Source organism: Canis lupus, chromosome 8 (genome assembly GCF_048164855.1).
Source record: "Canis lupus baileyi chromosome 8, mCanLup2.hap1, whole genome shotgun sequence".
In the NCBI taxonomy this organism is placed as follows: domain Eukaryota; kingdom Metazoa; phylum Chordata; class Mammalia; order Carnivora; family Canidae; genus Canis; species Canis lupus.
In genome coordinates this window covers 67,158,716-67,172,147 of record NC_132845.1, presented here as the reverse complement: position 1 = coordinate 67,172,147, position 13,432 = coordinate 67,158,716, and the positions used below count along the sequence as shown (strand labels likewise).

Genomic DNA, 13,432 nt, shown 5'->3' with positions numbered 1-13,432 from the left:
ATAGACTGGGGAACTTTCTATTCTGTCCAGTTCCACGGGGATTCAGAAAAGGTATTTTTAAAAGCAAAAGAAACACAAACTTGACTCAAGACATTTCACCCATCACTTAGGCCAGACCCTTTAAGTGCCTGATTCCACAATCTCATGTTCTCCTGTTTCAGGGACAAGGAGAGCATGAGGGAGGGAATGAGTCTGCACCACGGTACCAGTTCTGCCCTGCAGCGGGGCTTTGCCCGGGGTGGTGTGTGTTAGTGGATCAACTGCCATGCTGGGTTCACTCACCGAGCAATCTTGATGTAATAATGGGTTGGCTTTGGCATCAAAAATTCTCCTGGAATTTCTACTTCAGCTGTCTGTGCTGAGAAATTGCTTAAAAACCGGCACTTTTCTTCTATGAGGAAGAACTTTGGAAGCTGCTTGGTTTTAGCCTCCAGGATTTTGATCCACTTTTTCAACTTAGAAATAAGGTTATGAAGCTTCATGGATCCTGGAACACTGAAGTCAAAATCTTCAAAATAAAATATAATTAAAAACATTTTTAATCATCTGGGTTATCTGGAATTCACCACGAAATCATGCTGAAGAGCCTCGCGGGTAGGAAACAGGCATGTTTTATTCTATGTCTAATCTGGAGCAAAAAGCATTTTAGTTTCTGTCTCTCTTTAAAGTGTAAGTTGAAGCCTGAGCAACATCTCTGCTGACCCCGAAACTACAGGAGGAAAGAGATGAACTGCTAACAGGAAAGCTCACCCCCCATCATCACCAGAGGTTACGTGGAACCCTCCGAGGAGCATAGGAGCCCCCTGGGCCAGCCCCGCCTGAGAGCAAGCATCACACTCAGGAACCATGGCCCCATGCCAAAAGCCAACACAGTCATCAATCTGAAGCTAAAGGAGAAAAAAAAAAAAAGCCCAATCCAGGCAAACAGTAAATTATAAATTAGTTCATCAGAAGAAATTAAGACAAGAAACAGAAGTGACAAAAATGGAAAACATGCACTTTTCATTTAAGCAATTAAAACACTCCTGTATTTCTCAGGTTTTATTGAAATTCGATATTAAAAGGTCAATTCAGCTGAAAAGTTAGTCTTTAAAAAAAAGTCTCAGTTCCACACAGATGAGCACCAGTGGTGGAAGGGGCTCTGAGTTTCTCTAATTCGCCAGAGCCTGAAGGTCAGGATACGTTGAATCATTTCTGCTGCAAATAGACCCCATGGGAGCTACCATCCTCTTGCTGACAAGGATAGGAATCTGTGATGTGGCAGGGGACCCTCACACTCAAGCTGAAGGGCTCTCTGGTGCCTTTTTTTTTTTTTTTTTTAAAGATTTTATTTATTTACTCATGAGAAACAGAGAGACAGAGAGGTAGAGGTAGAGGCACAGGCAGAGGAAGAAGCAGGCTCCATGCAGGGAGCCCAACATGGGACACGACCCTGGGTGTTCAGGATCATGCCCCAGGCCTAAGGCGGCGCTAAACTGCTGCGCTACCCAGGCTGCCCTCTCTGGCGCCTCTTGTAGATGCTCTTCTGTAGAGTTAGGTTGTGTGTGGGAGATCCTGATGTAGACTCCTCTCCCAGGTCCTCACTGCCTCCTGCAGGCTTGCCTTACTTGCTGCCTCCTCCAGGGCTGCTAGGGACTGGACCAGGGCCAAACGCAGAGAAAATGATTGGGAGTCAATGTGAATGTAGAACCAGGGGCTGGTGAAGGCCCCATCAACACCTACACAGGCAGCCCAAAGGCACCAGAGCGACTATGGCAATCCAAACCCCAGCGTGACCTTAGCATGCCCAGAAGCACTACAATCAAGGTGATCAACTGTCCATCACCACAGGCACCCTGTGTCAGCCATATGGCCACACCCACCTGAGCCCTGAATCCCTAACTCCTGGCCACCACTAACCCATTCTCCACTTCCACTGTAACACTACTTTAAAAAGAAAAATTTTAAAGATTTATTTATGAGACAGAGAGAAAGAGAACACGTGGGAGAGAGGGAGAACAAGAGAGTCAACATAAAGGGCAGAGGGAGAAGGAGACGCAGACTCCCCACTGAGCAGGGAGCCCGATGTGGGGCTCAATCCCCAGGACTCTGAGACTATGACCTGAGCTAAAGGCAATTGCTTAACCAACTGAGCAACTGGTTATTTTACAAATGTTTCTTAGGTAAGAACCATGCAATAAGTATCCTTTTGAGATTGGCTTTTTTGCATTCAGCATAATTTGAGGTTCAGCCAAGTTGCCAAATCAATGGCTAAAACCCCACTTTATTTATCTCACGTGAGTACAGATATGGCACACTTTGCTAATCAATTCTCAGTGTGGTGCTTTTGCAAATAAAATGGCTGCCACATTCGTGTTCAAGTTCCTGTGTGTACATATGTTCTCAATCCCTGGGATAAAGGTGAGATACTACCTTCGAACTTTCTTCTGCTTCCTTACGGGGTTGGGAGTTAGTAGCCAGCATGTGCGATGTTGCCCGAGGATGGAGGTGGGGCAACTCTCACTCTGCTGTGTGGACTAGAACATGGCACTGAAACACAAGAGCTGGTTCTTCCTGGGAAAGGAGGATCAGAGGGGCTGCAGAGCTCTGAGTGACATATGAAACTCCCATGCTTAGAAGAGGGTTAGAGCCTCATAGCGCTCTTCCTACGAATTTCAGGTTTTGTATTTTTTTATATCAAAATCCAAATGACTTGTCTCATAATGAAATCTATTTCAGACTACATTTGATTTAATGAGTGGACATTTTAAGATAAAGACATACTGAGTATCATTTCCCTGGAGTAAAATATGATAGTTTCCATAAAATTCATCTCAGGACTTTTTTTCAGGGAATAGTGACAGACCCATCATGTGAATGTCACAAAAAAAGAAATCTAAGATGACAGATTTCTTTTCATGTGAAAAAGGTGTGAGAGGCTCATGTTTTACTGTTCAAACACCATCTTTGTCAAGGTGGTAGGTGCATTGAGGAAGGCCCTCAAGCTTAAGGGGAGTCCAGCGTTACCTTTAATGTCCCACTCACACCACAAGGGAAGAAACCCGGGGCCCTGGGGCTACCTGGAATGATGGCAGGACATGCTGTATCTGACATAGATCAAAAGAAACTCATGGCTGTAGCTGCAAAGCATCCTTTGCCATTAGTGGGATAAATATTTTCTTTTACAGGATTTCAATCTCATCTACACAGCACATATTTCTAGCTGTGTTCTCTACAATGGAACAGTTCTTAAAAGATATTTTAAACAACTAACAGTGTGACCACTTTTTCTATGGCTTAGTGTATCAGTGAAGAAAGAAGTTCTGGACATAGTTATAAAAGCAATAATTAAAGTAAAATGTTTCTTTTAGCAGGCAAGTTGACCAGACAAATCTTCTTTCCTATGATAATCATTCATGGGTTGAGACTCAAAAGCCTGCAAGAGTTCCCCAGGCAGCTAAAGAGATGCTCTGAGACCTGGTGCTCGCCAGGGCTCCTCTGCCAGAGGACGGGCAGGTCAGCAGGGTGGCAGTGGGACATGGGTGGCAGGACTGCCTGCACACCAGGGGACATGGTTGGCCTGTGTATGCACACACTGAGGGAACCAGGGGCCCTGTCTGGCAGGTGAAGGCTGAGGCCAAAGGAGACTGGACTCATCTGCCACTGATCATGCAAAGCTGGAGCCAAGATTCATGCTCTTGGGGGCCTCGGAAGACACACGAACCCAAACCAAGGACAAGTAATGATGATACTATCTCCTTGTCTTTCTACCACCTGAATCCACTACAGGTTTGAACTCTACTTGTCACCTTGAGCCCTGTACCTTGAGCCTATCTCACCTCCCACCGTTCAGTTTTCCCACAAAAACCCAATGGAGGAGGGACAGGAAAGGGTGGTTTCCCCATGAAACCTTTCTCTTCCTAACACCCTCCATCTCCTCACATGGAGCCTGGCTCCAGACCTTAACCCTTCACTGGAGAGAAGGATGTGCAACCTTAGGTTGCTGAGTCACAGTGACCTTGTGATCTGAGTCTGCATTTTATTTTATTTTTAAAGATTTTGTTTATTTATTCATGAGAGACACAGAGAGAAAGAGAGGCAGAGACACAGGCAGAGGGAGGAGCAGGCTCCATGCAGGGAGTCTGATGTGGGACTCGATCCTAGGACTTCAGGATCACACCCTGGGCCAAAGGCAGGCGCTAAACTGCTGAGTCACTCAGGGATCCCAGAGTCTGCATTTTAAACAGAGTATGGCAAGCTTACCCAAAACAGTGCTCATGAAAACAAAGAAATAACAAGGAGAGGAGATGTTAAAGACAAAGGAAGAACAGTGAGTGGAACACTTCTCTAGGTACAGGAGAGTGGAACATGTCTCTAGATACAGGAAAGGACTCACCGGTTGTGAACTGGCCCTTCAGCTTCTGGAAGACAGGGTCCTGGGCAGTAGCCTGTGCCCTCCTGGCTAGAGACTCAGAGGCTGCGCTGGAGAACATGGTCGAGACATTGGACACATTCTCCAGGCCTACCCCAAATGTGCTCACCAACTTCTTGACAAAATTTAGAGTGTGGGGGGTAATTTTGGCATCAGACACTGCTCCACTTTTTTCAAATGCAACAGAGTAACATTTCGCCAGGCCCTGCTGGAGCTGCCTGAGAACCTAGTGGAAAGAGACCCAAGACGATTTACAAAACAGCTCTCAATTCCAGCAACTAACAGACCACAAAGCATCTGACCAACGTGTCCCCTCCACCACCTCCCAGCACATAGTAGGTGTAAGATCAATGAGTACAGCATAGAGGCAACCTGTATGCTCCACACTGTCAGCTATGTTTTTAATCATGAGGAGAAGTGTCCTGAACACAAAAAAATAACAAAAAACCTCCACTTACGTCATACACACACCCTTCCATTGATTAGCCATAGAAAACACCTTATATGCAGACAGCTTTGCAGTTACTGCTGCATAAAGAAACAGTAATAAGGGGGCCTCCTGGCCAATAAAACAAACATCTAGATAATAAGGACTCATCCTTTTGTCACCAGATTAAGGAGAGGGCCTGGCTACCGAAAAGCTCATTGAAGAACTCCGCCTCTGGAGTTACCTACACCACGGACCCTGCTCACACCCATTACTGCTCCTGGTTAACTGGAATTAGGTGGTAGTGAATTACAGCACTCACAGATGTGAGCACAGTAAGTATGGTGAGGCCAGAACTGGCTTTCTCAATCTCATCTTCTTCTGGCATACTCTGCTTCAAATATCTGAGGCTATCTTAGGATGCAGACATAGCTATCTGCTTACTTTACTGTCCAAATAGGTAACACAGAACACATACATGGACCAGGCAGCTAATCTGAAGGTAAGACAGCCCAGAGTACACAGGATGGTAGGTTCCCCTACATACCTCTTCATGCCAGTTTTCTCTGAACCAGACCATCTGATCAACGATGCCTTCCAGGGAAGACAGAAGTGTTGGGTGGAGTTCTCGCTGCATGTGCATGATTCGGCTGCAGCGCCACATTGGTGCTGTTGCTCTTATGGGCCCTGGATCTGATGCAGAATGGGACTGGTTACCCACTGAACTTGGCTGCTGCTGTCCAGAATCTGAGAGTAACACACACAACGCCAATGTCAGCGCAAAACTGGCCCGATGCGAGAGATGGTGCTCTAGAGGACCCATCGGCCAAAGGAACGCTGGTTCCTGCAGGCGTGTTAATACATCACGAGGCCGGTTCCCCAGGGACTGTGGGAGCCGCCCTGGCTCTAAGGAGACGTGCGCTGAGGGATTTGGGCACGTGGAGCGCGACTGCCTACCAACCTGGCCTCAGATGTTTCCGTGAAAAGCAAAAAGCGTCACATCAAGAGAGAGAGCAAACAGGGCTGTGTGGTACATGGTGGACTGAGGTGGGGGCGCACAAGTGTTCACTGTCCTCTCATTTTTAACTTTACTAATGAGCCTGAGCATCTTTTAAATGTTTGGGGAAAATATTTCACAATACATTCTTTGCAGATAGCTTAGAGAATCAGAAAGTAACTAATGAGCAAGTCTACATTTTCTTCCATTTAGGAAAGCAAAGATCATATGTGTTAAAAAGGTATTTTTGAAAAATACAGTCATTTGCTGTATGAGAAATATGCTGTAGAAATGTAGAACCAAATGCCTATTTCTCTAGCTTTGGCTCACTCAGAATAAAAGAACCTTAATTTTCAAACGACCCAAACGCACATCTACCGAGGTAGACCCGTGAGGCCAGAGCTGGAACGTGCCATGCAGTCTCCTGACCAGCCCAGCTCAGCAGCGGGTAATGCAACCACGCCCAGTGGATCAGGTGACCTTACAAAGTCTTTGCGCTAGCAGCATGAACATCTGGGTGTTAAAAATGGGCTGAAGCAGATGGTGCTTTAATGGTTTACCAAGGTACCATGTGTAGCAGGAAAAAGAAACCATTAGTAAGTTATTTCTTACATAGGAGGGCTATTCAGTACAGATTAAGACTCTTCTAGGTGAATCTTGTAAGACTGATCTCTATGCTGATTTCTTCTGACAGCTAAAGACTTTATAAGCTAAATGACATACACACTAACTGACATTTATACTCCTTACGAGGATGTATTATTAAACTTTATAATTAACTACTTATGGACCGAATCATTCAGATAAACCAACACTCTACTAAATCACAACCATGAGAGCCATTGCCTTCTTTCATAGATTAGGCTTTACTTTCCAGCCCCAAAGTGTCTTCTCGCTGGCTAAAGACAGACAGGTTGAGGGTAGGAGTGTGTCCCCAGCCATCCAAACATGGAATACCCCCACAGAATGAGCCCTCCACAATTTGATTAGCTTGCCCTGTCCGAGACATACCGCTCTTGTAGCGTTCCCGCTGCTCTATTTTCAGGGTCAGGTACAGGGTCCGGATGGGAAAATAGACCGCCTGGGGATACACACGTCCAACCTGCTCAGAGACATGGAACATAAAGAGCACTGCTGATCACTGTGCTTCTGGATGATGACAATTTGTACGGAAAGTAACTGCTGCCACTTGTCAATGGGCTAGGGTCTACCTCTGAACCAAGGAGACAAATACTGCACCACAGGGGCTCATGTATGAGTCCTGATTAAACAGCAGGTAAAATGCCTAGTTTACCTCTAAAAGATCTGAGAAAGATCAACACAGCGTATGTACTCTGCCTGGGGACTATTAAAGACAGAAACCACATTTGCCTTTGATTCGGGAAATCTGAAGACAACAAAACACACTGGTCTCTGGATCTCACTCAGCCAAGAAATGGGACAACATGTAAGGTCAGTCTTTATGCTAGGCACAATTCACTGGGAACTGGAAGCAGATTCTAACTGACAAATAGGTTCATTAGGGAGAAACTTCATATAACCGCAGCAAGGAGGATACAGAAGATTTTCTGTTTAAGGTAAGAAACACTTGCCTTACCAAACTGGGGTTTTATGGCTTCTTCAAAATGCCAGAATAGCTAGTTACTCAGACCCTTCCAAATGTGCCTATGAAAAGACAGGAATAGAGTCTAGCTCTGCCACAGGCCACACAATAGCTGGCTAACATAAAGAGATGTCTGATGAATGATTACATCACATAGACTGAATCTACATCCCAGGAGATAAACTCTAGGCAAAATACCAATACCCAGGCTCATTGCTGCAGGCTTTAAAGGGGGAAAAATAAAACTATTTCTGGGTACAACATGGATGATGAGTCACATGTAAAGGGCAAAGCAAGCTGGAGACAGAATGATGAGCAGCAAGTTCCTAAATGCTTGGTTAGGATGCTCTTCATTCATGAGGAGTCAGTCACAGGCGCTGTATGACATACAGCGGTCTCCAAATTCCCACCGTTGGGGGCCTTCCTCTACTCATCAGGCTTTTCACACCAAGGGACAACCTGAAATCATCTCAAATCATGGTCATGAAAACCTTCCTATGGGATCCCAGTGTGTCCCATTCCCTAACCACATGCGCAGTGCACACAGCTTTCACCCAGAACAACCACACGAGGGAGGACAACCGCTACAATTATGAAGACTTTAGTCAGAAGGTAAGTTTGGCTGCAAAATATCAGATACACATTTCACTAATTCAGAGGATTCATTAGTAACTGCACATTTTAAAAGAAGGTTGTTTTACTTGCATCTTTGTGTGGCAATATATGCAAGCAAAGAAATCAGCATTTTATTACTGTAACGATCTAACAGATTATTTTGTTCCAATCATTTTTAAATGTGCTTTTTATCAACCGATGTCTAAATGTGTATACCTTCCTACACATGAAATGAAGGCATAATTTTCTCATGAACAAAGAGACCTTGTTACTCCCACCTGGCTAATAAGGTTCAAAAGCAGCTTTCCCTCAGAGCCCACCAGGCAGGTGAGCAGCTGTGGGATCCAGGCCAGCCACTGAATGGGCGGAACCCCAATGCAGTACTTGTCCACAGCATCTGCCAGAGTGTTTTTGTCATCATCAAAGCTCAAAAGCCACAGCACCTAAGACAGAAGAAAAATCCCAGAGGTGAATGAAACTTCTGAGGCCCTTCATCAAGTGACTTTCCTCCAACGTTAAAACAGCATATAGAATAGCCTTACTGGCAATGTGGGAAAATATGTCCAAAAGAACAAACAATATTGCTAAACTTAATGTATACAATATACAAAGGAAACCCCGAATGCAAATACAGTTCTTACCAAGATTAAACATTACTGCCAATCACTAACTGACCCAATCAGCCGCGAGCAGTGGTGAGTGACTCAAGAGCCTGTCAATTTGTTAATTCACACTCACGACATCACCAAAACAAAATGGACTTTTGCTAAAAATCTGTGATGAACATCACCCTGGAATGAGGCGCCCACAAATGTCTGAAACAATTACATTGAGAAGTAGGTAAATATCTAGAGAACTTCTCTGTGTGTGTCACCACAGCTGGTGTGTGTTTCTGGAGTCGGCTTTAAATACTAGATGCTGATATTCATTCCCAATTTGGACATTCAGGGGCTCTAAGAAATCCAAACCTTTAATGCGACAAAACAGAAAAGCAGAATGGTCTATTTTTAAGTTTTTTACAAAGATTAATTCTGGGTTTGTTTTAAAGATTTTATTTGAGGGGGGGAGAGCATGAGTGGGGTGAGGGGCAGAGGAAGAAGCAGACTCCCCACTGAACTCCCCACTGATGCTGGGTTCAATCCCAGGACTTCAGGATCATGACCTAAACCGAAGGCAGATGCTTAACCGACTGAACCACTCAAGTGCCCCTAATTCTGGGTTTTATTTATGTTATTTCTTGAGAAAGAGAGGGCGCAACATGGAAGAAAGAATCACAGTTTTAAGCAGCATCTCTGGGCAGGTGCACATCTGCCACCAGCCCTGTCCTCCATGCTGTGCTGGGGCAACATGGGACAGAAATCCACCAAGCGTGACCATACCCTGCAGTGTCTCTAGAAATCATGTGATCCCATGTCACCTGCGACTAGAGCAGAGCAGCTCTAGGACTGTGTGCACCTCTCCTGCAAGTGAGAGGGGAGAATCTACCAGGTGTCAGGCGGGTAAGCTCTCCTGGCAGCCTAGTCAGTCTGTAGGAATCTGTGTCCAGGGTGAGGTCCCAAGAACACTGGACTTGACTCCCAGGACTGATGCCAGGCATGGTTTTGCTGCTTTAAAGTCCTGGGACTCCAGGTATGTTAGGCCTCAGTTTTCTTAGCTTTCTACTGAACTATGACAGACACTGAGAAGAGTAATGGGAATGGACAGTGTCACCACAAAATGTCTTACCTCCAGCATGGATGAGGAAAGAGCTGGCTTCCCGTGCAAACCTGTAGGCTACCAGACAGCCTTTGGTGAAAAGTAGTTATTTTGGCCTTACCTTGGCTAAGTATTTCCTTGACTTGCTCTCATTCTGATGTCGGCATGCATGCAGGTAACAGGTAATGGCAGACACCCCCAGATGTAGCTGCCGCTCCTTCACAAAGATGTTCTCCAGATAATCACCCCACATGGCCCAAGCTTTCACCAGCACATCATGCATTTGCACAGCTGCAGAAAATGCTTTGTTTGCTTCCTCAGATCTGTGAGAAGACAAAATCAAACCGATTTTTTTTTAGGTGAGCTTCATGTAACAAAGTCAGCCATATTAAAACGAGTAATTCAGTGGCATTTAGTACCTTAACACTGTCATACAACTGCCACTCTGTTGTGTGCCACAACACTGTTATTATCCCAAAAGAAGACCCCATCATGTGGAGCAGTCACTCTCCATCTTTCCCAATGTCTAGTCCCTGGGGACCAGCAGCCCACTTTCTGGCTCTATGGATTGACCTATTTTGCGTATCTCATAGAAACGGAATCGTGTATTACGTGACTTTTCATGCCTGGCTTCTCTCACTTAGCACAGATTTTTTGAGGTTCACCCATGCTGTAGCAGGTGTCAACACATTCCTTTTTTTTTTTTAAGATTTTATTTATTTATTCATGATAGACATAGAGAGAGAGGCAGAGGGAGAAGCAGGCTCCATGCCAGGAGCCCGAAGTGGGACTCGATCCCGGGACTCCAGGATTGCGCGCTGGGCCAAAGGCAGGCGCCAAACCGCTGAGCCACCCAGAGATCCCCAACACATTCCTTTTTACATCTGAATATTACTTTGTGTCTCTACACTGTGCTTTGCTTATCCATTCATTTGAGTTGTTTTGACATTTTGGCTACTGTGAACAGCGCTGCTACAAACATTCATGGGCAAGAACCTGCTTGGGCACCCGTTTTCAAGTCTTTTGGGTATATACCTAAGAGTGGAATTCCTGGGTCATAGGGGAATTCTGTGTTTAAGTTTTTGAGGAACTCATGAACTATTTCCCACAGTGGCTGCACCACATTACTATCTGCAAATAAGAGACAGCTTTACATCTTCCAACAACGTACAAGACATGAGAGAAATAGATACTCCTATCCCTCATGAATATAAATGCAAACCAAACCCAACAGCATATGAAAAGGATTATACACCATGATCAAGTAGCATTTATCACAGCAATGCAAGGTGTTGGGTCAACATATAAATAAATAAACAAACAAACAAACAAACAAACAAAAAATAAAACAACCCATGTGATGCATCACATTAGCAGAAGGAAAAAAAACACACCATCATCTCAGCTGGTACAGGAAAAGCATTTGACGAAATCCAACACCCTTTCATGATAAACACATCCAACTAGTTATAGAAGGAAACTACTTTAACATAATAAAGGTCACACAGGAAAAGCCCACAGGTAACATCTTACTCAATTGTGAAGAACTAAAAGGTTTTCCTCTTTGACCAGGAACAACACAAGAACTTTCACCACTTCTATTGAACTTACTACCGGAAGTCCTGGGTAGAGCAATCAGGCAAAAAAAAAGTAAAAGCATCCAGATTGGAAAGGAAGATGTACAACTATCTCCACTTGCAGATGACATAATCTCATATACAGAAAACCCTAAAGATGACACACACACACACACACACACACACACACACACCAGAGCAAATAAACATTTGGCAAAGTTGAAAATTTAAGAGTAACATACAAAACTCAGGTGTATTTCTATACTTTAGCTATGTAGAATCTGAAAATAAAATTCACTAATATCAGTAGAAATAAAATATTTAGAAATACATTTAGCATAAGAAATACAAGACTTGTAATGCTAAAAAATGTAAAACACTATTAAGTGAAAACACTGTTAAATAAATATCATTTGTTTATGAGCTGGAAGATTTAACACTGTTATGATGGTAACACCAAATTCACCTATAGATTCACTGCGATCAATCACTCTAATTCCAAAGATCTCTTTTGCAGGAACGGAGAATCTAAAACTCATGTGGAAATGTCAGGGAAAGGACAAATACTCACCATTTGCTTCAATGTGGATGGAACTGGAGGGTATTATGTTGAGTGAAGTAAGTCAATCAGAGAAGGACAATCATCACATGGTTTCACTCATACAGGGAATATAAAAAATAGTGAAAGGGATCATAGGGGAAAGGAGAGAAAATGAGTGGGAAATATCAGAGAGGCTGACAGAACATGAGAGACTCCTAACTCAGGGAAACAAACAAGGGGTAGTGGAAAGGGAGGTGGGCGGGGGGATGGGGTGACTGGGTGACGGGCACGGAGGAGGGCACTGGGTGTTATACTATATATTGGCAAGTCGAACTCCAATAAAAAAATATACAAAACAACAACAACAAAAAGGGAAATGTTAGGGATTTCAAACAGCCAAAACCATCCTGGAAATGAATAAAGTTGAAGAACGCTCCCCAATTCCAAATCTTACTGTAAAGCAACAGTAAGCAACTCTGTGTGGCCCCAGCATAAGGATGGATATACAGTAATGGAACAGAACTGAATGTCCAGAAACAAACCTTTACCTTTCTGGTCGGCTAACTTTCTAAAAGGCAGCCAAGGCCCTTCTATGGGAAAGAAGTCTTTTCAACAACTGGTGCTGGGACACAGATTATACACATGTGAAAGAATGTATTTGGACCACTATCTCCTGCCACATATAAAAATTAACTAAAAATGGTTAAAGACCTGACTGAAGAGCTAACCCTGTTAAGACTCTTCAAAGAACTCATAGGAATAAATCTTGTGATTTTAAGTTAAGTGATGGTGTCATAGCTAAAGACATGAGAAGTATGAGCAACCCAAGAAAACAGATACACTCAACTTCAAAATGAGAAGCTTTGTGCATTAAGGGCATAATCAGGAAAGTGAGAAGGCAGCCTCCAGAAAGCATGCAAATGTCTACAACCGTGTACCTCAGAGACACTTACATCCAAATGTCTCAGAATTAGAGCTGGGTGATAAAAAGCCAAATAATCCAACCTAGTCATGGACAAAGTTAACTGAACACGTTTCTGTCGAGAAGACAAACAAATGGCATAGAAAAAACACTCAACATCACCGATCAACAGGAAAATGACAATCAAAACCAGTGAGGCACCACTTCATACTCATGAGCACAGCTACAATCAGAAAAATGGGAAGCAACAACTGCTGGCAAAGATGTGGAGAAGCTAGAAACTCACAAACTCTGCTGGTGGGAGTGTGAAATGGTGCAGCCACTTGGAAAACCATCTTGCAGTTTCTCAAAAAGATAAAGAAATACCACATGACCAAGCAAATTCACCCCTATATGCCCCAGGCAAGTGAGAACAAACGCTCACACAAAACCTTGCACGTGAACGCTCACAGCCACCTTATAGTAATCACACGTGGAAATAGTCCAAATGTTCACTGATTGTTAATGCATAAATAAAACATATAGACACAGTGTGGAGTATTATTCACCCACAAAAAGGAACAAAGTACTAACACGGGCTATAGCACATGAAAACATGATGTTGAGTGAAGGCAGCCAGGCACAAAAGGCCAAAGGCTGTAGGA

At 44.0% G+C, this 13,432-nt stretch overlaps 1 protein-coding gene across 17 annotated transcripts in view; it reads right to left on the bottom strand.

Moving 5' to 3' along the window:
* TRRAP (transformation/transcription domain associated protein) overlaps window positions 1-13,432 on the bottom strand; it is a 115,551-nt gene that overhangs the window by 11,430 nt on the left and 90,689 nt on the right. For 13 of the 17 annotated variants that reach the window (XM_072837005.1, XM_072837003.1, XM_072837011.1 and 10 more), the window contains 6 exons: window positions 9,870-10,071; window positions 8,332-8,496; window positions 6,847-6,937; window positions 5,386-5,585; window positions 4,376-4,637; window positions 283-508 (listed from right to left, as the gene is read on the bottom strand). In XM_072837005.1, coding sequence (XP_072693106.1) covers window positions 283-508; window positions 4,376-4,637; window positions 5,386-5,585; window positions 6,847-6,937; window positions 8,332-8,496; window positions 9,870-10,071 — 1,146 coding nt within the window. The remainder of the gene's footprint in view (window positions 1-282; window positions 509-4,375; window positions 4,638-5,385; window positions 5,586-6,846; window positions 6,938-8,331; window positions 8,497-9,869; window positions 10,072-13,432) is intronic. The other 4 variants (XM_072837012.1, XM_072837016.1, XM_072837014.1 and 1 more) reach the window with 1 other exon arrangement.